Genomic DNA, 27243 nt, shown 5'->3' with positions numbered 1-27243 from the left:
CAACAAGTTAAAAAAAAAAAAATCCACGACATGCACCCAGCCCAGGGAAAGGACAACAATATCCCTCCATGCTTGTGAACAACCAGGAAACATCTGTGTGGGCTTAAGTCAGCGCCTCTGAATCCCCACAGGGAGACGCACCAGAGCACAGCAAACAGCATGTAGACGACAGACGTTTCGTGAAAGACTTAATGAACAAATGAAAGAGGGAGGAATGGTCGCACCATGCCCTCCTACGGTCAGTCCACCTCCACAGTCAACTTAGCTGCTCAGTGACCTGGAAAACAGAAGCGTTGAACTCACTGTCCTGGACTTTTTTTCCTCTTGTCCAAGACAACCACCACCTGCTGTTAATTACAGTTGCAGGGATAAAAGAGACTATCTTTTTTATAAGTCAGGAACAGAATATTGATTAATTGAAAAACCCAATAAATGTGGAGAGTTGTAAATAATAATACTACATAGCTTGAGCATATTATTTTGACCTAAAAATAAAAGAATATACTGATTTTTCCCCCAACCTCCTAATGTAAGGTCAATGCCTTTTTCTCCACAATGGGCCTCTGAATAGAGGTTCCACACTGTCTTCTACCATCCACATCAGAACACCCTTTTTTAAATGGGCCCCGTTTCCATCTTTTTAAAAAGATTTTATTTATTTATCTGAGAGACAGCAAGAGCAAGAAAGAGAGAGAGAGGGAGAGCACACAGGGAGAGGGAGAAGCCTGGAGCTGGATGTGGGACTCGATCCCAGGACCCTGGGATCATGACCTGAACCGGAGGCAGACTCTTAACCAACTGAGCCACCCAGGTGCCCTCCATTTTTTTAATAGCAGAAGGAAAATACATAGGTGATTGAGCACACATTTATTTCCTCTTCCTTCTGAAACCCTACTAAAGTGAGAGCAAAAGGACCGAAAGAGAATATCCTGCAAGGACAAAACAAACCCGAGGAAAGACAACAGCGAACAAGATGCTAGAAAGCAGATGCTGAGCTAGCAGGCTAGAGGGTTAAGCCCTATGGGAGAAAGCTTCCCAAAGTATGTGTTTTCACCCCCAAAAATGCTGAAAGACTCTAGAATTGGAGACTTCGGGGGCACTGGGAGGTGGGGCTGCAAAAGGAAGGATCTGCCAGGATTCTTCATAGGAGCAGTGAGACCCCAAGTCTCTTCTCCTCTCCCATGAAGAAAGACAACTACTACCCTCTCACCATGAAAAGAGGTGGAGGTTTCACTTCGGAAAGGCTGAGCGAAGGAGGACTTGGACCTAAGAGACACCAGCCCACCTGAAAGCAGGGGTGAGGGATCTTGCCGAAAACAGAGGGATTAAGTGAAAGTCTACCCGAGACCCTCAGCCTCCTGCCCTGATTAGGCTCCAAGGATGCTGGCAGTCAAGCTTATCCTCCTCAAGCAAAACACTGGAGGACTCCACTTAGTGGTCAATACATTTCTGTTTCACTGTGCAAATAAAAGACATACAGGTACATGCCAGTATTTGGGGTCTCCTAACAAAATGACCAGGTCCTTCCTGATCATTACAGTGGGGGGCAGTAGGAGACAAGCCCTGTCCCCACAGGAAGATCTCTGTGAGTCTAGCCTCACTTTTAAATATGCCCAAGGATTGTCAAACATTTGCAGACAATCCCCGACATGAAAAAAAGGGACTAAAACAAATACATAGGAAAGGTAAATCAAAAGCTAAACAGAGGGCAGGAGAGACTCCTTCCTATCATTACTGCACTCAGAGGGATACCAAGAAAACATTGCTTCCTTGAAACATGGCCTGTTTAGTAGAATTAATTTTAAAAAACAACAAGAAAGAGCTCTTAGAAATCAAAATTATGGTAGCAAAATTTGTATTTTCAGTAGAAGAGCTGAAGATAAGGCTGGGAAAATCACCTAGAGAGTAAAAGAAAATAAGTAGATAGAGAATGGGAGGGGAGAAAAAGCAAAAGATCAGTTTAAGTCCAACACTTGAATAAAGGAATTCCGAAAAGCAAAAACAGAAGAGATGGCCTCTTTCAGCCACAAAAGAGTAGCTAGTACTGGACTTTCCCTGCCACATACAACTATAAATCTAAGAGCCGATTGTTTTGAGGCACTGGGCACAGACAGTGCAAGGCTGTGATCATTGAAAGAAGGGAAAACATGAAATAAATGAAAGCTGAGAATCTGTCACCTGTGAACTAACGCTATAAGAAATATTATAGAGTTTTTTGGCCTGAAAAAAAATGCTTAAAAATCAGATTTACAGGAAGAAATAAATAACACCAGAAATGGTAAATATAAAAAAATTATGTTTTTTCCTTCTCCTAATTTCTTTAAAAGACAACTAACTGTCTAGAGCAAAAATAATAATTTGTGTTGTGGGGTACGAATGTGGATTGATGTAAATTATATGACAACAATAGCACAAAGGATGACGGGAATACACTTACACTGTTGAAAGTGTTTTACATTTTATGTGAAGTAGCATAATATGAATCCTAAATAGACTATGATAACTTAATAATGCAGAGTGTAATTCTTAGAGCAGTCAGTAAAAAACGAAAACAAAACAAGCAAAAAACAAGCACACAAAGAGGTATAGCTAAAATCCAATGGAAGAGGGAGTGCCTGGGTGGTTCAGTCTGTTAAGTGTCTGCCATGGCCTCAAGTCATGAGCAGGGTCGCGAGATCGAGCCCCACATCTGGCTCCCTGCTCTGTGGGGAATCTGCTTCTCCCTCTCCCTCTGCCCTGCCACTCCCCCTGCTTGTGCTTGCTCTCTCTCTCTGTCAAATAAATAAACAAAATCTTTAAAAAATAAAAATAATAAAATCCAATGGAAGAGGGGCGCCTGGGTGGCTCAGTCGTTAAGCGTCTGCCTTCGGCTCAGGTCATGATCCCAGGGTCCTGGGATCAAGCCCCACATCGGGCTCCCTGCTCCGCGGGAAGCCTGCTTCTCCCTCTCCCACTCCCCCTGCTTGTGTTCCCTCTCTCGCTGTGTCTCTCTCTGTCAAATAAATAAATAAAATCTTAAAAAAAAAAAAAAAATCCAATGGAAGAAAGAAAATGGAATACCAAGAAAATTTGATTAACACAAAAGAAGGCAAGGAAGTTGGGACAGAGGAACAACAACAACAAAAAACCCAGACAGGACAAATAGAAATGCAAGATCATACCCCTAAACACAAATTATTAAAGTTACTTTAAATGCTAATGAACTGAATACTATGCAGATGAACTAAACTCAATAAACAAAAAGCATAGATCATCATTGTCAGACTAAACATAAAAGATTTAACTGTATGCAATCTATAAAAGACACACATTAAACATAAAGACAGGGGTGCCTGGGTGGCTCAGTCATTAATCATCTGCCTTCGCTCAGGTCATGATCCCAGGGTCCTGGGATCGAGCCCCACATTTGGCTCCCTGCTCAGCGGGAAGCCTGCTTCTCCCTCTCCCACTCCCCCTGCTTGTGTTCCCTCTCTCGCTGTGTCTCTCTCTGTCAAATAAATAAATTTTTAAAATCTTAGAAAAAATAAACAAAGACACAGGTGAAAAGTAAAAGGATTGATAGAAACATGATAAAATCTAGTAATTACACTACCGGGTATTTACCCAAAGAAAATGAAAACATTAATTCAAAAAAAAATATGCACCCCTACATTTATTGCAGCATTATTTACAATAGCCAAGATATGAAAGCAGCCCAAGTGTCCATTGATAGATGAATGGATAAAGAAGATGTGACATATATATCTATATATAATGGAATATTATTCAACCATAAAAAAGAATGAGATTTTGCCATTTGTGACACCATGAATGGACCCAGAGGGTATTATGCTAAGTGAAATAAACCAGACAGAGAAAGGCAAATACCATGATTTCACGTATATGTGTAATCTAAAAGACAAAACAAACAAAAATAGAAATACTTATAAATACAGAGAACAAACTAGTGATTGCCAGAGGGAAGGGTGGTGGGGAGAGGCATGGGCAAAACAGCTGAAGAGGGTTAAGAGGTACAAACTTCCAGTTATAAAATAAATAAATCAAAGGGGCACCTGGCTGGTTCAGTTGGTACAGCATGTGACTCTTGATCTCAGGGTCGTGAGTTCAAGCCCCATGTTGGGTGTAGAGCTTACTTAAAATTAATCAATCAATCAATCATGGAGATTTAAAGTATAGCAAAGGGAATATAGTCGATAATATTGTAATAATATTGTTTGACGACAGATGGTAACTACACTTATCATGGTTAAGCATTGCATAATGTATAGAATTGTCAACTCACTATGTTGTGCACCTGAAAAGAGAATTAATTTCACATTGTACATCAACTATACTTCAATAATAAAACTTAAAACAAAAAAATAAATTGTAATGGATAAACAGACAAAAAAATCAGTTAAGAGCTAGGAGAATTCAACAATACTATAAACCAACTTAATCTAGTTGACCTTTACAGAACATTACAACCAATAATTACAGATTATACATGCTTTTCAATGGCACATAATGCATTCCTAAGATACAACATATGCTGGGCTATATATCAATCCCAATATATTTTAAAAGATTGAATTTGTACAGATTATGTTCTCTGATAAGATTAAATCAGAAATCAATACAAAATGATAACTATAAAATCCCCAAACATTTTGAAATTAAGTAACATACATCTAAATAACCCATAGGTCAAAGAAGAAATTACAAGAGAAATTAGAAAATATTTCAAACTGAGGTTAGTAAAAACATACCATCTTAAAATTGTGGGATTCAGGTAAAGCAATGCTTAAAGGAAATTTTATTATTTTAAGGTGCTTAATGTTGTTGCCAGTCTGAATGCTTGTGTCCTCCCAAAATTCATTTGTTGATATCTTAATGCCCAACGTGATGGTATTAAGAGGTGGGGCCTCAGGGATTTGCTTAGGCATAAAGGTAGAGTCCTCATGAATGGGATTGGTACTTTATAAAAGAGGCTCCACAGAGCTCCTGAGATTCCTTGTACCATGTAAGAACACAGCCAGAAACTGGCAGTCTGCAAGCCAGAAGAGCACCTTTTCCAGAACCTAATCATGCTGGCACCCTGATCTTGGATGTCCAGTCTCCTTAACTGTGAGAAATAAATTTCTGTTGTTTATAAGCCACCCTGTCTGTAGTATTTTGTTATAGCAGCCTGGATGGACTAAGACAATTATTTTTAAAGTTTAAAATCTGATCTAAGCTCCCACCTTAAAAGGCTTAGTAAGACCCTAGTAAGTATAAGGAAGGAAATAATAAAGTTAAGGAAAGAAATCAACAGATTAGAAAATGAACAAACAACAGAGGAAAAAAAGAAACCAAGAGTGGTTCTCTGGAGAGATTAATAAAAGTGATAACCCCCCCCCACAAAAAAAAGTGATAAACCCATAACTAGACTGAAGAGAGAAGAAGGGAAGGAGAGGGAGAGAAGAAGAAAACACAAATTAGCAGATCGGAAATAAAAAGGAGAATATCACTATAGTAAGATCTGTAGATCTTACTAACATTAAAATAATAAGAGCATATCATAAACAACTTTGTGGTCAATACTTCAATTAATTAGATTACATGAAAAAATTTCCTGAAAAACACTACCAAAATCAACTGGAGGAACAGAAGGTCAATACTTCAATTACTTAGATTAAATGAAAAAATTCCGTGAAAAACACTATTTACCAAAATCAACTGAAGGAAGAAACAGAAAATCTGAACACCCCTATATTTATTTAAGAAATTGAATGCGTCATCAAAAACCTTCCACAGAGAAAACCCCTGGTCCAGATGGTTTCGCTGGTGTAGTCTACCAAACATGTAAGGGAGAAATAATACGAATCTAAGACAAACTTTTTCAGAAACTAGAGAAAGAAAAATTCCCAATTCATGTTGTGACATTACAAGAAAATTACAGAAAAAGATTCCTTGTGAACAGAGACACAAAAATCTTTAATAAAATATTAGCAAATCAGATCCCACATTATATAAAATGGATACTATATCATGACTAAGTGGGGTTTATCTTAAGAATGAAAGGTTGGTTTAATATTTGAAAATCAATTCGTGTAATTCACCACATTAACATATAAATTGATCTACATATATAAATTGATCTATGGATTTAACACATCACAAGTTGAATTTCCAGCAACTTAGAGGAATTAATTAGCTGATTCCAAAATTTATATGGAAATGCAAAGGACCAAAAATAGCCAAAACAACTTCAAAAAAAAAAGAACAAAGTTGAAAGACATATACTAGTTGACCCTCGAACAATGACCCTCGGGGTGCGGATGCCCGGCGCTGTCAAAAATCCACATATAACTTCTGACTCCACCAAAACTTAACTACTGGTTAAGTTGACAGAAACCTTACTGATAGTATAGACAGCTGATTAACACATATTTGGTATTTTATATGTATTATATACTGTATTCTTACAATAAAGTAAGCTTGAGAGAAAAAAAATGTTATGAAGAAAATCATAAGGAAGAGAAAACACATTTATAGTACAGTACTGTTTTTCCCCCAAAATATCCACATGTAAGTGGGCTCACACAGTTTAAACCTGTGTTGTTCAAGGGTCAGCAGCTGTACTACTTTATGTCAAGACTTATCACAAAGCTATAGTAATGATGACAGCATGGTATCGGCATAGAGATAGACATACATCAACGAAACAGAATAAAGAATTCAGAAATAGATCCACACATATATGGTCAATTGATTTTCGACAAAGGTGCCAAGACAATTTAATAGGGAAAGAACAATATTTCCAATTAGTAGTACCAGAATAATTGGATAGACACACACACACACACACACACACACACACACAAATGAACTTTGACCCTTACCTTACACCATATACAGAAACTAACTTGAAATGAATCATAAGCCACAGACGAGCTAAAACTATACAACTTCTAGAAGACTTCTAAAAAAATATGAATGACTACTTAAATACTGCACACAAAGCACAAACTATAAAAAGAAAAAAGCAACAAATTGGGCTTCATCACATTTAAGAAACACTTGACCTTCAAAATAGGTTTAAAAAGTTAAAAGGCAATCCACAGACAAAAAGATGTGCATAAAGCATATATCAGACAGGGGCGCCTGGGTGGCTCAGTCGTTAAGCGTCTGCCTTCGGCTCAGGTCATGATCCCAGGGTCCTGGGATCAAACCCCACATCGGGCTCCCTGCTCCGCGGGAAGCCTGCTTCTCCCTCTCCCACTCCCCCTGCTTGTGTTCCCTCTCTTGCTGTGTCTCTCTCTGTCAAATAAATAAATAAAATCTTTAAAAAAAAAAAAACATATATCAGACAAAGGACTATATCTAGAATGTATGTGTTAATTAAACAAGGAAGCCATTAGACTGAGGTGGTTTTAATGCCTTAATAGCCTACCAAGCAAACCAAAACCTAAGCCTCTAATGCCTCAAGGGTAAGAATTCAAATCAAAGAACAACCAGTCACAAACAGCCAGCTAGGCTTTCCCAAATAATATAACTATTTAAGCTATAGCCAATCAAATAATTTTCTTCCTTTGCTTCCACCTTTTCTATATAAAAGTTGTTCCTCTAGTTCCCGTTGGTGGAGCACTCCTAAGCACTTTGGGTTTGGGGCTGTCCAATTTGATCTTACTTAAATAAACTCTTAAAATTTTAGTATGCCTATTTTATCTTTTAATATAAGGAACAATAGCAACTTAAGAATACACAGTGGGCAAAGGATTCACTGAAGAAGATACACAGATTATAACTAAGCACATGAAAAGATGTTCAATATCATGTTACTAAGGAAGTGCAAATTTAACCAAAACAAGGTACTCTATATACCTACTCCAATGTCTAAAATGTTAAAGGCTGTCCATAACAGGTGTTGGTGAGGATGTGGACTAACTGGAGTTCTCAAATTGGAAAACAGTTTGGCAGATTCTTAAAAATGTCATACATTTACCATAAGACCGCAACATTCCACTCATAGGATTTTTTTACCCAAGAGAAATGGAGACATAGGTCTACAAACAGACTTAGGCAAGAATATTCATAATAGCTTTATTTACAATATTCACAAACAACCCAAATATTCATCAACAGGTGAATGAATAAGCCAATTATGGTATATCTCTATAATGCGAACACCCCTCAGCAATAAAAAGGAGTGAACTGTTGATATAAGCAAAATATGGATGAATATCTAAATAACTATACTGAGTTTTTAAAAGCCAGACCAAAAAAAAAAGAGTATCTGCTGCATGATTCCATTTATACAAAATTCTAGAAAATGCAAACTAACCTATAGTGACAGAAATGAGTTGCCTGGAGATTGGGGGGTGAAAGGGAGCGGTTAATGGATATGCTTGATATCCTGATTGTGGTGATAGTTTCACGGATGTATACATATGGTCAAAACTTATCAAATTGAAAACTTTAAAATGTGCCATTTATTGTATGCCAATCATCCTTCAGTAAAGCTATGAGAAAAAAAAGAAAACCACACAATGAAATAAAAGAAAAGAATAATACACCACGACCAAGTTGGGTTTATCTCAATAATGCAAGGTTGACTTAATATTTGAGAATCAATTCATGTCATTTATCCCATTAACATCATAAAGGAGAGAACTCCATACATAATCATCTCAATAGAGGCAGAAAACAGAAATAATTCATCTTCAGAGAAATAACACAAGAAAACATGCCACAATTTAGTCATGAGCTTCCAGGCTGAAAGGGCCCACGAAGTATAATGCAGAATGAATGGGGGGCGGGGATCTCACTATAAGGCACATCAATGGAAAATTTCAAATGAGAAAGAAAAAAGAAGATCCTAAACACTTTCAGAAAGAACCAAAAGAGAGTCACATATAAAAGGAGAATCAGAATGGATTTGAGGGCTTCTCAACAGCAAGGGAAAGCTGGAAGATAAGAGAACAATGCCTTCAGAATTCCAGGTAAAAAAAAATTTGCAATCTAAAATAATTATCAAATCAAACTCTCAATCAAGTATATGACAGGAAAATAAAGACATTCTACTATAGTCTAAAAAACATATTCCTCTATACCCTTTCTCAAGAATATAGTGAATTTTTTTTCCCACCAAAACAAGGGAATATACCCAGAAAGATAAAAAAATACAGCAATCAGGCAGGAAGAACCCCGGGGATGAAAGTGAAGGAAAGTCCCACGACAATAGCCGTGCACTAGATCTAGAATACAACCAGACTAGTTTATAGTAGAAAGATGGAGGTACTCATTTGGATGTTTTCAAGACAAAAAAAAAAAAAAAAGAATTGACAGAATGTCTGATTTTTTTTTTAAGATTTTATTTATTTATTTGACAGAGAGAGAGAGAGAGCACAAGGGAGGTGGGGGGAGGGGCAGACGCAGAGGGAGAAGCATACTGCCCGCTGAGCAGGGAGCCTGATGCGGATGCAGGGCTCCATCCCAGGACCCTGAGATCACTACCTGAGCTGAAGGCAGACGTCCAACCAACTAAGCCACCCAGGCACCCCTGAATGTCTGGGTTTTTTTTAACCATATTGTGAGATTTAAATTTCACTCAGAGTTTGGGGTTGAACTACTGATAGATAGGTATACAGAAAATTAAACAAATAAAAAACAAGGTAATTCTTTACTCCAAGTTAAACAAAAGGTTGTATAAGATAAGAAATATTCTTATACAACACTATATGATTCAGTAAGAAATAGTATTTACATAGCTATGATAGTTTATATATTTAATATTGATTTCACTATAAATTGGTGACAACCCTCTATTAGAAGGGGGAAGGCTAAGTGTGAATATTTGAGGTGGTGTGAAAATGTTAAATCTTATCTTCTATAGTATAAAGTTAATAGATAACAGCCCAAACTGTTGATTTTAATCATCAAGCGAACAGCAATATAAATGTGTTACTTAGAAAATTTGAGGTATATGCCAAAAGAAATAAAAGTGGTTGCCTCTTTGGAGTAAGAAAGACAATTCAGGAGCTGCTGGTGGCAGGGGAGGGGGGGAGGCTTTAGGTCTTATAATATTTTTAAAGTATTATTTGACTTTCAAGACTATGTACATGTGTGGGGCGCCTGGGTGGTTCAGTCGGTTAAGCGTCTGCCTTCAGCTCAGGTCATGATCTCAGCGTCCTGGGATTGAGCCCCACATCAGGCTCCCTGCTCAGTGGAGAGCCTGCATCTCCCTCTCCCTCTATCCCTTCCCCTCCCAGCCCCCCGCCCACGTTCATGTTTTCTCTCGCTCTATCTCAAATAAATAAATAAAATATTTTTTAAGAAAAAGACTATGTACATGTGTTACTTTGATTTAAAAGAGCAAAACACGACTCTCTTTGCTGTCATAATCCAACAGCTTCTATAATGTTTGATTACATTTCTTAGAGTCACAAGGACAAGCATAAAGAGGTTTGGGAACAAACACAACTGATTCTTGGCGATGAACCACTTAAGTAGAAGAAGAGCTATGAGGGCTTGCTCAAAGAAGCCTACCAGCTGTGTGCATTCAGCAAGTCAAGGGCACTGGGTTGGCCGCTCTCTTACAGGAATACAGAGCGCTGGTTAATCTAGCAAATCATTTAAACTGAGGTCAGTTAAAAGAGCTTCTACTGTAATGAATCCCAATAATAAAGGAGATGAAATAAAACAGCCTTAATCCATCCACTTTTGCTACCTTGTCATTTTCCCATGGGTTGGATGGAAGAAATTTCACAAGGAGTGGAACTCAAGATCATCCTTCTCAGGGTCATTCAATTTGCCCTGAAATATTAAACCTCTTGAGGGAAATCTGCAAATGAGGATAAATTAGAGACCTTATGAAGGGCAGGCTATCTTATACATCCTTTGGCTTAATCTACAAAATGAGTTGGAAAGGTGGCCAAAGAGATAACAAAGCAAAATCTGCCTTTTGCACCATGATGGACCTGATTTTATTTCAGTAATTAGATTTATTCCATGGTTGCCTCCTTGTCCTTTGCATCTGGGGTAAGGATATACATTAGCATCTCAAGAGAAAACAAGCAGTCGGGAGCCAAAACAGGACTTGGGACACAGCGTCCTGTATTCACACTGAGTAGGCTTGTCCCGAATCTCCTAGTGTCAAAGTCGCCACCTGACCTACCCCATCAGTGAAACCTTGAGGTTTTGAGAATTTTGGATTGCTAATTATTAAAAGAGTTAAGGTTGTACAGCCACCTTTTCAACAAATCAGCCAACTGCTGATCTCTTTGCTGTGCTATTTGGGGCAATGATCTGCAGAAATATCGCCCAGTAAGGGAAATGTGTCTCTTGCTCTTTTACTTGGACTCAATTCTGGAGGACCTAGGAAGATGAGATCCACCTCCCTTTCCATCATTTGCTGAGCCCACAGGGCGTAACAGCCCTTCCTGATAAGAATTTGTCAAATTTCCTGTACAGCTGAAACTAGAAAACCAAGCAAGGCAGAAATCGGCTTTTAGGAAGGACAGAGCTATTAAATGATTTTACTTTTCTATACGTAGATTCAGCTAGGAAGGGCCATTTGGATCTTCTGAAAGGTCACTCCTTAGCCCATGCAAATCAACTCAAAACAAGTATTCTCTTTATTCAGAAGCCTTTAGGCTACTTTCTTCTTTGGCATCAGTAAGCACAGAATGTGACTCAGGTTCAGCTGCATAAACATCTTCTTGGTTGAGTCTATAACCGTCTCATTGGCCACTCTCCACTGAGTGGCCACCTCACTAATGTCTAGGCCCCAGCTTTGGTCATTTGCCAGGCTTTGACCTTGCCACAAATCTATCAGTATTTGCCATCTTGTTTTTGGTGGTACTGAACAGTTCATTTTAGATAGAAAAACTTGATTTTTTTTTTTTAATCATTATTATTTGAACACAAGAGAAGCCTGTTATGGTCACTCTCCTCCTCTTACTTCAGACCACCTTATTTTGCACGTTGCAGGACACAGATCAACCACAGAGTAATTTGCATTTACACTTTTTACGGATAGCCATTTGGATCACCTCGTATACACTGGATGTCCCCTCATCTTATTCTTCACCTCCTCCACAACTCCTGCCTTCCCAGCAAGGTTTTAGAGCTGTTGCTGAGCTTCATTACCTAATGGGGAAGACTGCTGAATTACTGAATGATTTTCTAACTGGAATCCACATCTTCTCAAGCCTTATTAAGTAAGGGGCCCCAGAGAGGTACCTCAATATCAGAGCTGTTGCCATTCAGAGCCTCCATGTTTGGGTCCCTCCAGTCTTCTGAGAGTGAAGGGATGTAATTCTCTGTCAGAGCATCCCAAACCCTGTAAACAAAGAGAAGCTCTTATTAGCGCACATCTGTGGCCTGGCCCCGCCTGGAGGAAGGAAGAGCTGGGCCAGTGGAGGAGAGAGGCTTCTGTGTGTGCCAGGCTGAGATCATCTGCCTTCCAGCATGCAAGAGCAAAGCAGCTTGGAAATGGAATTAAAGGCACTACCAGAAGAGAAAGAGCCAAGAGAATGGACCCTGGCCAGGGGTTTCAGCATGAAAGGTGCTTGCTTAAGAGAAGAGGGCTTTCTCCCCATTGAGATATAAATGGTAGAGTCTACAATCAAATCACCTCTGGCAAAAAATAAATTGCCCCTGAAAATAAATCTGCCCCTCAACCAAATAGTTCATGTGTCATGAACCTAAGAAATGCCCATGTTGGAGGCGACTGGGTGGCTTAGTCGGTTAAGTGTCTGCCTTCGGCTCAGGTCATGATCCCAGGGTCCTGGGATCGAGTCCCGCATCGGGCTCCCTGCTCAGCAGGGGGTCTGCTTCTCTCTCTGCCTGCCGCTTCCCTGCTTGTGCTCTCTCTGTGTCAAATAGATAAATAAAATCTTTAAAAAAAGAAGAGAAAAGAAAGAAATGCCCATGTTGGAGGCACCTGGGTGGCTCAGTCATTAAGCGTCTGCCTTTGGCTTCAGGTCATGATCCCAGGGTCCTGGGATAGAATCCCACATTGGGCTCCCTGCTCAGTGGGAAGCCTGCTTCTCCCTCTTCCACTCCCCCTGCTTGTGTTCCCTCTCTCGCTTTGTCTCTGTCAAATAAATAAATAAAATCTTAAAAAAAAATACCCATGTTTCCTTTCCTTTCCTATGGGCAAAGAAGATTGAGAGAGAAGGAGGAAGACCATGATAGATAGATAGATAGATAGATTAGATAGATAGAGGCAGGTGGATATCGGGGTAGATTTTCTGGCTGAATCTCATTAAGATCAGGGCCATCATAGAGTTTAGATGCATTTCAATTTCAGAGGCCTGCAATCTAAATGGTCAAGAATTAACTCCTTGACATCTAATGTAGCTAAGGGGATAATGCCAATGCTATTCCTGCTTACTTATTACCCAAAATGCTCTATTGAGCCCACAGGTGGCACAATGCCTCCCTCTAGCAATATAAGTCTCCGTCGTGGACACTCTAAGGCAAATATATGAAAGGAATCAATCAATACCCTCTAACAGGGGCGCCTGGGTGGCTCAGCCGGTTAAGCGGCTGCCTCCGGCTCAGGTCATGATCCCGGGGTCCTGGGATCGAGCCCCGCATCGGGCTCCCTGCTCAGCGGGGAACCTGCTTCTCCCTCTCCCTCTGCCTGTCTCTCTGCCTACTTGTTCTCTCTCTCTCTGTCAGATAAACAAATAAAATCTTAAAAAAAAAAAAATACCCTCTAACAGTTGGTTTTTAGTGAGGGAAGATGGGGTTCCCTTTATTACATTTCTTTTAAAAATTCCGATATGTGCATTATAAGAAACCCTTTTCTACAATTCAGGTCATTTAACTCACTTATCTCAGAAAGAGTTCTTGGGGGTTAGGGGAAATTACCTAAAGTCACAAACTCTCACACACAGGAAAATAAACAAATGAGTCAACACTGAGAGATTAATGTAAATCAGTAAACCAAATTCCTAAAATAATGCCATCCAAGGTAGCCAGTGACGCTTGAGTTAATATTACCTAATGATAAATGAGGGCTCTATGCAATCTCCCTCAGGTGCCTATGCATGTCAAACATGAGCGATACCTATGAAAACAAGGTCTAAGAAAGTAAACTTTATTTAGATTGACTAATATAAAGAAACAGCCATTTAAAAATAAGCAACTACGTATACATATGGATCAAATTCAAAACATGACAAAATCCAGGGTAAGATGCTGAAAAGGTAAGTGCAGGATGGACAAGAGCACAGACACTCGAAATCTGGACAGGGGAGTGCTCTTAACACACGTAAAATCCAGAATGATATATGATTTATGGGCATAGAAGCAAAGAGATTTTTCGTAGTTGCGCAAGGTGTACAATCGGTCATGAAGCACATTGAAGGAACTCAAGAAAACACAATTTCATAGCCGTGCTTGGGTGATCCGCTTATTCGTTATTTTCCTACAATTACAAGAAAGCACTTTGAGAGGACTCATCAAGTGTTCATTAGACATCCATTCAGCAGGATTTCAGAGTCTGCTTCTTAAACATGGGTGATAATCCAATCTCCATCAGGCACCATTAGAGCTTCATTAATCCAGCCTAATGCTAAACGCCAAGTCTCAGTAGCATTCTAAAGCCAAGAGGCAAACATGATTTGCTGTCTCCAAGACAAAACTCCAAGCACCACACCCACGGGGAAGGCCAGCGGACCACTCCTTGCATCGCTGCGTTACATTCTCTGCTGCAAGAATCAACAACAAGCATGCGGGCATTGACCTTCGGATTTGTCCCCGCATCAAGTGCCTGGGAAAATGAAATTCAGCAAAGCCCAAAATAGCCAGGAGCCTTTTGTGCCTCTCCTAGGCTGGATAGAAGCTGGGAACTTTAATGAACTGCACACTTGCCAATGACCTTGAAACTGTGTGCATTCTTAAAATGACAAGTAGGGACTCTGTGAAATCACGTAGGGAGGGGCAACTTTTCTCATGTGAGCCTTCACTGACATGCTCTGGATTTCATCTTCTAATTCTAGATTTTTAGGGATGATTCCGTACACACTTGTCTCCTCAGGATTTCAAACGATCCCCATTCTTCCCTGTTTTGTCCGAATTTTCTTCTTCTTTTCTGAAGTACTCGTTCCCCTTTGAGGTTCATAAAGAACCTTTAAGATGGAGTGACTCTGTCTCCCTGTAATTGCTCACATACCTTCCCACACTCCCACATCCATTCAGTGCCCACGTAACAATAACAACACTAGCAGCCAACACTTCACGGGCATTGACTATAAGCCAGATACTCTTCTAAACCTTTCTGTGGATCAATTCATTCATGCCTCACAACTCTATAAGGCAGATCCTAAGGAGAAAAAAACTGAAACAGAGAAGTCCGTTAACTTGTCCAAGTTCACACAGCCAGTGATTGCAGAGGTGGGATTTGAAACTGGGCAATATGGCTACAGAGCCTATATTCCTAACCACATAACTATTCCGATTCTTTATAATTTTGTGATGGGCACTGGCACGGGCATGAGAATAATATACCAAGTTCCCAATCACAAGCTAGAACAGCAGGTCAGAAACCGGCTCTGCGTGAAAGATCTCTAACTACATTATCCTTGGACAGGATGCTTTCATCGGTCTACAGAAGGAGGAACGGTGAGGGCAGCGGGGGCCATGAGGGCTTCCGGTCTAGCTCTCCTGCCCCAGCGACGGTTAAATGGAAGCCAAAGGCAGAACACTCACGGCAGGCAGCCAGCCATGGGAGCGAAGAGCCAGTGGTGGGAGGGAAAAACACAAAGCTTTTGTGAGGAAGAGAATGGGAAGGGCTTTCTTCCCGAGAGAGGCTATCTGTTCTCCCACAGCAGGGGCCTTGGGAATGAATATACTCCCTTTCATAGGCACCCTGAGGGGGACCGTGAAATTCTACTTCCCTGAGAAGCACCCCGCTACTTACTCTTATCTTGGGGAAGGGAGACTCTGAATGTTACCTCCTAGATCTGTTATCAAAGAGCCAAGATTAAACAGGTTGCCTCAATTCCTGTCATTATGCTGCCATGGCACCCGCGATTCAATTTGCTCTCTCAGTCCCTGTAATGACAGAAGAGGCTCTTCATGTGCGTGGTTTAGGGCCTGGGCTTAGTTAGGTGCCTATGGAACGGACTAAACTCTCTTTCACCATACAGGGCTGGGGATTCGGAAACGGACACTGGCAGAGTGAACGGACTGAGCAGGATGGGTTGTGACAGGACCCGAATACAAAGATCTGGGTCTACTGGCAACATGGCCATCAAGGCTCCGTGAGTCCTGCCCAGCCCCCAACACACACACGCACACACACGCACACGCACACATACACACACGCACACACGCACACGCACACACACACACACGCACGCACCCCTCTTTGTACCTATTCTTGACAATATGGCAGGGAGCTAGCCTAGAGGGCTTACTAGAATTCCAATTTGATAACATTTCCCTTAATACCCTCAAGGCTGGCTCCTGCCCTCAGCCAGTGTTTTGTGTCCAGTCAAGCCGATAGCCACACTTGGCTGTGTGTTCACGTGAGTTTGTTAATACTTGTTTCGCAGTTAAGACTTAGGAATTATTATTAGCACATAATGGCTTTGAACAACTTTTTAGATTCTTTCAAGGACTTAACTGGAATCAATACTACCTCTGCCCTCTGGGGAAACCACCTCTGAGAAGAGAAATAACTTTCTTAAAAATCACTTATCCATCGGCTTTCCCTATCCTGAGTATTTGGTATTTACTTGTCTTCACCTTCAAGTATGGCTGACTACGGGGTATTTATTTACCGTGTGGATTTTATTTGATTTTAAGTTTTTACTTATTTAAGTCATCTCTACACCCAGCGTGGGGCTAGAACTCACAACCCCAAGATCAATAGTTTCATGCTCTTCCGACCGAGCCAGACAGGCGCAACCCCGTGTAGACTTTATTTTTAACACCTTTAACCCAATAATTCTATCTAAAGAACAGGAAACTGTGATTGTTCTCACATGTTTGGCCCCTCTGCATCCAGGGCCTATCACAACCCCAGTGAGGCAGGCGGTGGGCTGAGGTCCCTAAAGGGTCTCTGGCCTCCATATTCAATCTCTTATGACAAAGGAAAGGATGATCACACATGTGCAAAGAACAGATTCTGGAAGTTTCTAAACTTACAACCAGGAAATAGCTATTCAAATTTGACTCTCTTGTAGTATCTAAAACTTCCACGCCCTGACAAATCAGAGTTGACATCTCAATTCCCTATTGGCCAAATAGTTCCACATGAGAAGGAAAGAAATCCAAACTTTAAAGGGAATTACTGCACTCGCTTTATGACTTGTGCTATCTTTAAGGAGGTCAGTTTGACTAAGAATTTCACAGTTTTTGTTGTTTGTTGGTTTTTTTTAAAGATTTTGTTTATTTATTTGTCAGAGAGAGAGAGAGCAAGAGAGAACACAAGCAGGGGAATGACAGAGGCAGAGGGAGAAGCAGGCTTCCCGCCGAGCAGGGAGCCTGATGCGGGGCTCGATCCCAGGACCCCGGGATCATGACCTGAGCTGAAGGCAGACACTTAACCAACTGAGCCACCCAGGTGCCCCCACAGCTTTTGTTTTATATTTCTATTATTTAGCTCTAACCCAGCCAAAACACTTTCAGTCCATTTGTGGATGAAATACCCATCCCAATATCAAACCTAGGCAAGTTTATCACAAGCTATGCTCAGGAGAATCATAACCAGATTAGATATTAAATTATCTTTTTCCTTACTCCATCATAATTTTATAGTTTATAATTTTACTGTGTCTGGATAGGTATCTATAGGCAAAATGTGCAATTTAACTCTGATTTTTATTTTAAGTTGGAAAGGTTTAGATACATTGACCGCCTAGAAAGCGCAGTGTTAATTTCTCTGTTCCCGGCTTCCTCCCTCTATGCTATCCCCAAACTGTACCTTATCTCTAAGGAAATATTCAACCTTTGATCTTTTAGCTGAGGCAGTCAATGAGGCAGGCAAGTCAGAAAAATCAGGGTGAGCGGACCAATAACCCCATGTGATGGTAATTAACATTGAGTGGCCTCTGCTAATGTGCTAGAAGAGAGTAAGAACCTGCTCACTGGGCCTTCATCTTTAATGAGGCAGTGGGGAGCAGCGGCGGGCGGGGGAGGGTGGTTAGATAGGGAAGAAATGATTTGTTGGAAGCAAAAGGAATGGGACGCATCTTAAAATGTCATTTTCAGGGGCGCCTGGGTGGCTCAGTCGTTAAGCGTCTGCCTTCGGCTCAGGTCATGATCCCAGGGTCCTGGGATCCAGCCCCGCATCGGGCTCCCTGCTCCGCAGGAAGCCTGCTTCTCCCTCTCCCACTCCTCCTGCTTGTGTTCCCTCTCTTGCTGTCTCTCTCTATCAAATAAATAAAATCTTAAAAAAAAATCAAAAGAAGAATAATATTTAAAAAAATAAATAAAATGTCATTTTCAGAGCACAGCCTGGGTGAGGTAAGGAACTAGGTTCTTTCCAAGTCCTTAGCCCCGCTTCATCAAGATTGAACTCTGGAGGTTTCCAAGATGAGGACCCACACAGTCGACTAGAGTTAAGTGACTAGCACAAGGTCACACAGTGAGTTAGCAAGAGTATGAAAATTATAATTCACAGTCTTTGTGTTTCTAGTTCATTGCACCAGGAATGAAAAAAATACTCTGTATAATAAAGCCCCAGAGCCATTCTTTTTAGACTTACAGAAGTTGAACAAATTATAACAGGCTCAGAATTTAAGAATCAGTTTCAAACTTAAAATTGAATTAAAACACATGGCTCACAGTTACAGTACTGGTCACCAGAGTAAAATGTTCTCTCTGATCATGACTTCAGGCCAACATTAATTAAAAAGGAGAGAAGGAAATGGTGTGGATCTGGAAATGCATTACCTTCACCTACAAGGCCAGCCATAATGGCTCACCCAATTCATTCGACATTCAGTATTTCATTCAAAAAATATTCCTGGATTACTTAACACACAACCAAGCCCTATATTAGACATGGGGATATAATAGTGAATGAGACAGACAGACACAGAGCCCGGGTACACTCACAGGGTCATCAAGTCAGCAACTGCCTCCCACACAGGTCAGGCTCCCTTGTCTTGGACACGCCCTTTTACCCCACTTATTTATGGGCAACACTCCCCCCTCCCCCGGCTCAAGTTCATAAAAAGAGAAACCAAAAGCCCAATTGCTCCAGGGTTGCATTACAACTACTTGACGTTTCTTGTGTGATTCCTTAAGAACAACTGAGGCAGGGGCGCCTGAGTGGCTCAGCCGTTAAGCGTCTGCCTTCGGCTCAGGCCATGATCCCAGGGTCCTGGGATCGAGCCCCGCATCGAGCCCCGCATCGAGCCCCGCATCGAGCCCCGCATCGAGCCCCGCATCGGGCTCCCTGCTCCGCGGGAAGCCTGCTTCTCCCTCTCCCACTCCCCCTGCTTGTGTTCCCTCTCTCGCTGTGTCTCTCTCCGTCAAATAAATTAAAAATCTTAAAAAAAAATTGATGCATATTTTCTCTCTATAGGGAATTCAGGCCTGTTTTTATTAAGTGCCCAAAACACCCTTCTTTAATTTATGTACCAAATTAACCCCTTCTTGTTTTTCTAGTCATTCCTCAAACAGCACTTTTCTCAAAGCCCTTTTCTTGACTACAGTTAAGACCCCAGGAGGTGGCTAGTAAGTGACACAGGGACTCTGCCTCCTCAAAAGCCAGGTCACCTAATTATCACCTTTATTGTGCCCAAGGTAATTCCCTGGGCTCTCAGTTCAGTTTGTATGCTTTCTTGTTTGGACATATCTTAACATTTGTAGACGACTTTCCAGTCCTGAGGAGGGTTTGTAAACGGGTGATTTTCATAATTCTGCTGTTTCTTGAAGCAAATTGTTCCAGTGACAGATTCCTCTGTCACAGTTAAATAATTTTTTCCTGGTCCTTATTTCTAGTATCTGGGTGGATTACTACTGATAGAAAGAAAGCTGAAGGGGTACCTGGGTGGCTCAGTTGGTTAAGTGTCTGCCTTCGGCTCAGGTCATGATTTCGGGGGTCCTGGGATGGAGCCCTGCATCAGGCTCCCTGCTCAGTGGGGGATCTGCTTCTCCCTCTCCCTCTGCCCCTCCCCACTGCTTGTGCTCTCTCTCATGCTCCCTCTCTCAAATAAATAAAATCTTTAAAAAAGGAGGGGCAACCCTCTCGGGTCCCCTCCTTCTTCGGGAGCTTTGTACTATCACTCAATAAACCTTGCTTTGCTGCCCACCAGTCTGCCCCATCTACCTCTTCATTCTTCGAAGCGGTGTGACCAAGAACAGTGGGCACCGAAGGAAAAAGTCCTGTAACATGTGCTTCTAGAAATTATTAAATGTATCCCTAAATTAGCCAGTCTGAAGAATGCTGTTATAACAAACAGTTCACCATTGTTTACCTCTTCGTTTTCCCCAGAAAGCAAGCATTCTAAGGGTTAAGAATTCTAATTAATGTATGTAATTAAAGCTACTAGAAATAATAAGGGAAACAGCTCCACATGCAAGCAAAGTAAAATGTGTGCTTTAATGAGGAAAAAGAAAGCCATAGAAGGCTTGTGCAAAATAAATCTTTGGAAAGGAAAAAAAAAAGAAAACTGAAGATAGCAGACCCTAAAATGGATCATGCTCCTAAAATTCCATTTCGTATAAAAGAAAACCTATTTTCTAAAAATCTTTCATTCCGTTAAGGTTTCCATTTTAAGAAAGCTCTTCAGGTCACTGTACAGGGACACAACAGTATAATGTCAGCAATTACCGGGGCCCTGCCCCACCACAGAAAAGTCTAAGTGATATGCCACGAGCCCACGGACAGAAACCAGTTCTATGTCAAGGAGCCCCAGACTACGGGGCTCGCGTCTGAAGCAACAGAGGGCAATTAAGACTTCTTACTCCTCGTCCTGCAGGGTCTCCTCCTCCTCCTGGATCTGGAACTGATTCTTCACGGGAGCGAGTGTCTCCGTCTTGGCGTTGTAGTTCCGAAAGCAGACATTGAGCTTCTCGTCAAATTCGTTCACGAGGTCCTCCATGGACTTGAAGCTGATTATTTCGGAAGAAAAATTCTCCAGCTCAGAGAGGGAGGGGTCCTCTAGATGGTGGGGAGATGAGCCATAGAAACACTGTGGTTTCTCCTCCCGGTCCTCTGAGCAGCAGGGCCGAAGGTCCTCGAACTCTTCATCCAGACTCACCAGGGGGGCCTCCATTCTTGCCCAGCGATAGGACAAGGGCAACTCTCAGGACTCGTTTATCTAGGAGAAATAAACAAGGTAACGTGAGCTGGGACTGGGCTTTTGTGCCAGCCCTGCTGAGGAGCCATAACCAGGTAGTCCCTGACTCTGGATCCCTCTGAAAACGAAGATTCCACTTTCCAGGTATCCATCACTGCTGCTCACTGTTATACACGTGAAGTGTTCAAACATTGTCGTCAGTGTGAATAACCTAAGAGGAGTAAACTTTGGAGACATGCCTGCTTCCAGTTCCCTGCTCCAAAAGACAAAGCACAGTGGTTTAAGATGCAGCCCCTGGACCAGACTGCCTAGGTTTGCATCCTGTTCTGACCCTTACCAGTTGCAACCTGACAACTTACTTAACTCTCTGTGCTTCCTTTTATTTTTTTCTCAAGACAGAAATAATAATCTGCAAGGGATCGTCTTAAGGGTTAAGGGAGTAAACCCAGGTAAGTGCTTAGAACAGTGTCTGGAAGATAATAAACATCATTGTTGTTCCATACGTTCTCCGTTTAATATTATTATTATTATCATTATCATTATTATTATTATTACCATAGGTCCACATCCTTAACCACATGCTCTGAAAACCAGAAGTCTTTCATAACTTATTTGGTGGCAAAACCTGACCTGACCTCACTTGGCAACTAAAGCTGATCTACATGAATATAAAGTTGCTTATGGTTTTAATTTATCCCATTTAGTGTGTTTTGCTGCGGAAATATTAATGTTTTTAATTATGGTGATTGCTGCCCCAATCCCCAGGAGGTGATATGCAGAATATGCACTCTATTACTGCTTTCTAAAATGCCTGGCCCCAAGGGTTTTGGAGAGGGATTCATGGACCTGGGTATTACTATCAATAAATACATCATAGACCAATAGAGACTTTCAAACAAGCACCTGAGCTTTTCTAAGATACAGAGCTTCTGTCTGGGGCTAAAGGAATGGATCAAATGATTGGTTATCCTGACAGAGAGAGACCCAAATACCCATGCGCTGCAAGGCCAGCCTCCATAACCATCTCGGGCACCCCCCGCTGAAAGGCTGCATACTCGGGCCTGCTTTCTTTTCCATGGCTCTCGGTCCTCCTCATACACTGCCTTCAACTGTGATTTATCCAACCATGTGGATATCCAAGCCCTTCCCCAGTTTTAATGTAAATTCCTCAGGGGGCACAGACATCCTCTGGACATCACGCATGGTTCCTAGCACCCCCTGGCGTGCAGCTAGGCAATCAATCAATGTGCGCTCATTGAAAAATGATCATCTGTCCCCCACATACATTTTCTCATTTTTCCATTTCAGCAGCCCAGCATTATTGTCTATCATACCCTTCCCTACATACCCCACTTTCTTCCCTGTAAAATGCAAAGGCAACCAAACTTTTCTCTCCTGTCTGTGTGATTACTGGTCCAGTTAGATGCTGAAATTGGAACCACCACCTGAGGAGAACCAGACAGACAACAAAAACCAGGGGTTTTGCCCTGCAGTGCCGTTCTCCCTCTCTGTCTATAAAACTTAAACTCTAAATAAGTGAGGCAAAGGTCATGCCAGGCGAGGACCTAGCCAGCTCTTACTGGGATTATACTGGAATTAAGCCAATTACCATCACATCCCATGAAAACATATTCTAAGTATTTATGGCTCGCAAAGGCAACATGATAAGATATCAAGATAAAGAGATATAAAAGCAGTATGATATCTTGGCAAGAACATATGCTCAAGAGCCAAACAGACCTGCCAATGTGTGGCTAAGTGACAAGCATCATGAGTCCTGTTTTTCTCATCTGTTAAAATATGAAGGTGTTGGTGTAGAGCTAATAGCTTTGCAAGTTAATTTTAATAACTTATTAACGATCTTAATTTTAATAATATATTTTAATAATGTATTTCATTTAATCCAATATATCTAAAAGGTTGCCTTTCAAAATGTAATCTATATTTTAAAATATTAATGAAACAATTTACATTCTTTTTTCATACTAAGTCTTTGAAATCCAGTGTGTATTCACCATACATTTCCATTTAGACTAGCCACAGGTGGCCTATGGCTACCATATTGGACAATGCAGCTATAAAACAATACACAACTAATTGCCAATTATTGACTACAGTTAAGACCCCAGGAGGTGGCTAGTAAGTGAAACAGGGACTCTGCCTCCTCCTGAGGATTCTTCATCTAGGGTCTATAGACCCCTAAAAGGGCTCTTTGAGTATAACTATATTTTATGCACTTAAAAACATGTTTGGAGGAGAATCCCATAGGTTTCTCTACATTGCCAAAAGGGCCAATAGCACAAAAAAGATTGAGAATCCCTGAGTGCCAAAGTAAGTTGAGAAAAGATCACAGAGTATAACAGGGAGCAAGAAAAGGCTTTACAGGTGAGGGATTTGTGTGGGCTAGAGCAGGACTCTGTGATGGTTAAGAGCCTGGACTCCAGGTTCCCCTCCTGATCCTATCACTTCTTAGGTGTGAGACTTGGGCAAATTATCAGCCTCTGATAAATTTGTGCCTCAGTTTCCTCATCCATAAAATGAAGTTTAAAATAGTATTTAGGGGCGCCTGGGTGGCTCAGTCAGTTAAGCATCCCACTCTTGGTTTGGGCTCCGGTCATGATCTCAGGGTCATGAGATGGAGTCCCACATCGGGTTCCATGCTCAATGGCAAGTCTGCTTAAGATTCTCTCTCTTCCTCTCCCTCTGCTCCTTCCCCTGCTCATGCTCTCTCTCTCTCTCTCAAATAAATAAATAAATCTTTAAAAAAAATAAAATAGTATTTAAGTTGAAGGTTATTTTGTAGAATAATGAAGATAATCTTTGGAGGTGCTAACCACAATGTATGGCATATGTAGTGGCCAATAAATGTCAATGAATTTAGGAAAATGAGGATAACTCAGTTTCATGGAAATGTAGGGGGAGGGTGTTTCAAGTAAAAAAAAAAAAAACTCCCCCTGCCATGACAGTCTATGTGCAATGCTCCAAATGTTGATCAAATGGGAGAACTATTGCTGAATAAACTTTATCACCTTTTTTTCGATTTTATTTGGTCAAAGTTTCTTGGAACACTGGCCCCATTTCAGAGAGACATGAAAGCTAACCAGCTGATGTTCCAGATATTTACACTTCCTTTAAATCTGTACTCTTCTCTAAAACAGAAGGGGGAGCCGGAAAGAGTAAGCAATACCAGTGGGGTGCTAGTTTGAAATGGCACAGTCTATACTATTAACCAGCAACAAGAGAGCAATCTAACCAGAATCTAAGACAAAGATTGAGATTTGGGTGTTGGCAACAGGAGGATTATGCTGAAAGCACCTATCCTCAGCCCAGGCAGCCTCTGGAGAAAATGGATTCACCTAGATGATTATAAAAGAAGAACGGGATATCGCAGCTCCAGAGTTCAGAAACATGGTCATCTCAACAATCCACAATGTAGCCTGATTTCTTTTCATTGACTCACAACCCAGGAGCCAAGCAGCTCTGGATGAATGACCACCTGGAGATGAAACAAAAACTAAAAGCCTGCACTGGAAACTGAAAGTTACTCAACACCCAAGCTGAGCCAGGTATTTGTAGAAAGACCCCAGGCTGTGGCAGAGGCCATGAGAGCCTGGCTCAAGGAAGGGCCTCTGGGTTGGCGCTGGCCACCCTTCTGGAACCGGTGCGCCTTCTGTCCTTCATTTAGCTCACTTTCTTTGGCTCTTCTCCGTTGGTGAGGTGCCTTTGCACCCCCACTGAAATGTCCTACTCTTGCATCCTGACAGGCTCGGCCCTGTCTTCACTCCCAACTCATCTCAGAGTCCTCCTCCCTGAAAAGCTAGGGTTAATACAATTCGGAGCTTATCCTCTGTCTCTACGCTTCCCAAACCAACTTTTAAAAAAAGGCAGGCAGGAAGAATGGCAGGGAAAGGGAACCGCAGAAGGGTCACCTTGCCTTTTTCTCTGTATCCTAGAACACAGTGCAGGGCTATAGTTTATGTCCTATAATCTATTCCATTTACTTTGGCTCCCGATAGATGGTATAATTTGGAAAAGAAAAGACGGCTCTGAGCTTAACAGAGACCCGGTAGGAGACACAGAAGCCTCTCCCTTGCAGCGTAATGATGCAGCTTGGGGCTGCAGTAACAAATTTTCTCTCCCTGCTTTGCTGAGCTGAGCAGAGTGAAGCGGGAGCAGAGGAGAATTCACCATGCCTCCCCCTGCTGGGCCTCTGCACCTCCACAGAGGCCCCATTCCATCTCCCCCTTCTTCCTATTACCTGTCCCATAGATCAGTTGATTTCTAGCCCCTCACCCGCCTCATCCCTAAAATCTGCCCTGCACTGATCCACCGCAGTTGTCCCACTGCTGCTCAGCAAAACCAGCCAGGACACAGGACTGTGCCAGCTTCCCATTTCCGCAGAAAGAGTATTTCGTTGCATATAAGTCAGCAATCCCTTTGCGGTTCTGCTTCCCCCTCTTTCCCCTCCTCCTGCTGCTCCGTTCACCCTCATTTCACATCCCCCTCTCCACCCCCACCCCCCCGCCCGGGTCTGTTGGGGTAAAGAAAGGCTTTTCCAAGAAGCACAATGGCTGGCGCTCCAAGAAAGCTGGGCTCACCCCGCGCAGGCCGCACACATACTCCACGGCCCTTTGGCCAAACAAGAGCGGGACACGGGAGTGGCAGGGAGCTCCGGGGGTGTCGAGCGGCGAGAAAGGAAGGGATAGGCAAAAAAGAAGAGAGGGCTGGAATAACACGCCCGTCCTGGGGCTCTGTCAAGCCTCGCGCCCCAGAGCCCCAGAGGCCCTGGGCCCACCGGAGGGCAGCGCCCCCACAGCCACCACCACCCTCGTCCTTTCTCCGACCTGGTCCGTAGTAAAACAATCGTTCCCGCAGCGTCTGCGGCAGCTGAGAGAGGTTCTGACACTGCAGGAATGCATGGTCCTGGGGACGGGCTCGGCACCCCAGGGAGGGGCACGGGCGGGTGCGGGCTCAGGCTCTTAGGCGCATAGATGACTCTGGGGCGTTGAAGAGTAGCCGGACCAGATAACGGTCCAGGGAGGAGGTACAGACCCACTGCCCCACACCATCGGGCAGCGTTCCCGGTTCCCCCAGCCCCCAGACCGCGCCGCGCCTCCCTTTTCTCTCTCTCTCTCTCTCTCACACACACACACACTCGCACGCACACGCACGCCAGGCCTGGCTGGGGGGCCGAGGCTCTGATCTGATGATGCTTGAAGTGCCCATCATCCCACAGCTCCCGACCCGGGCGCTGCGCTCCCGTGAAGGGCTGGGCAGGAGGGCGACGGCCTCGGGGCTCTTCCGTTCCGATTCCAGGATGGGACAGGCTGGGGGCGCGGGGCTTCGGCACCCCCCGACCTGCTGGCCGAGAAGCCGGAGTCGCGGGGCCCCTCCTTCTCCACCCCCGTCCAACCCCCACCCACGGCAGTGGGTCAGCCGGGCTAAGGTCGCCCCCCGCGACGGCACCTGTCCGGGTCCTGGCGGAGGGAGGCGGATCGCGGGGCTCAGCGGGACACCCCCATCCACGGGCCGCGGGGAGCGGCCGGAGCACAGCGCGGCGGCGGCGGCGGCGGCGGCGGCAGCGGCAGCGGCGAGCCAGCGAGCGCTCCCCCCGCAGCTCGGCCGGCGCCCGGCTCCGCTCCCCTCCTCCACCCCGCCCCCTCCGCCCCCTCCCCGCGCTCGTGCCCGGGCGCTCGGGGGCGCGCCCGCGCTCGGGCACCGGCCCGCTGGCACGCGCCGGGCCGGACGTCATCTCCTCATTAGCATTCCGAGCCTTCCCTGCAGCATGTGGCCTGCCTTTATTAATATTTATGACTTACTATTTCTCCCCCCTCTAACATTGGACGTTCTGCTTCCCTCATGAATATTCAGAAGCTCCAAGATGTGTGCGTGCAGTAACTCTCAACACGGATACCTCACAGCGCCTGACACTGTAGATTCTCCATAAATACACAGGCAGGTGGCTGAGTGGATGGGCAGGCGGATGCCCTCAAACACACCAAAGATTCCC

The 27243-nt window shown here is 43.0% G+C and overlaps 1 protein-coding gene across 3 annotated transcripts in view; it reads right to left on the bottom strand.

Annotated features, from left to right (window-relative positions):
* FEZ1 (fasciculation and elongation protein zeta 1) overlaps positions 1-26875 on the bottom strand; it is a 44210-nt gene extending 17335 nt beyond the window's left edge. Inside the window, exons 1-3 of one of the 3 annotated variants that reach the window (XM_036123325.2) lie at positions 26700-26875; positions 20899-21254; positions 12205-12304 (exon numbers count right to left, since the gene is read on the bottom strand). In XM_036123325.2, coding sequence (XP_035979218.1) covers positions 12205-12304; positions 20899-21209 — 411 coding nt within the window. In that variant the 5' untranslated portion in view covers positions 21210-21254; positions 26700-26875. Of the gene's footprint in view, positions 1-12204; positions 12305-20898; positions 21255-26077; positions 26309-26699 lie in introns of those variants that run through there. The other 2 variants (XM_036123323.2, XM_036123324.2) reach the window with 2 other exon arrangements.
* Between the last annotated feature and the right edge of the window lie 368 nt (positions 26876-27243).

This window comes from Halichoerus grypus, chromosome 11, assembly GCF_964656455.1.
Source record: "Halichoerus grypus chromosome 11, mHalGry1.hap1.1, whole genome shotgun sequence".
Lineage (NCBI taxonomy): Eukaryota > Metazoa > Chordata > Mammalia > Carnivora > Phocidae > Halichoerus > Halichoerus grypus.
This window is presented reverse-complemented; position numbering and strand designations above follow the sequence as displayed.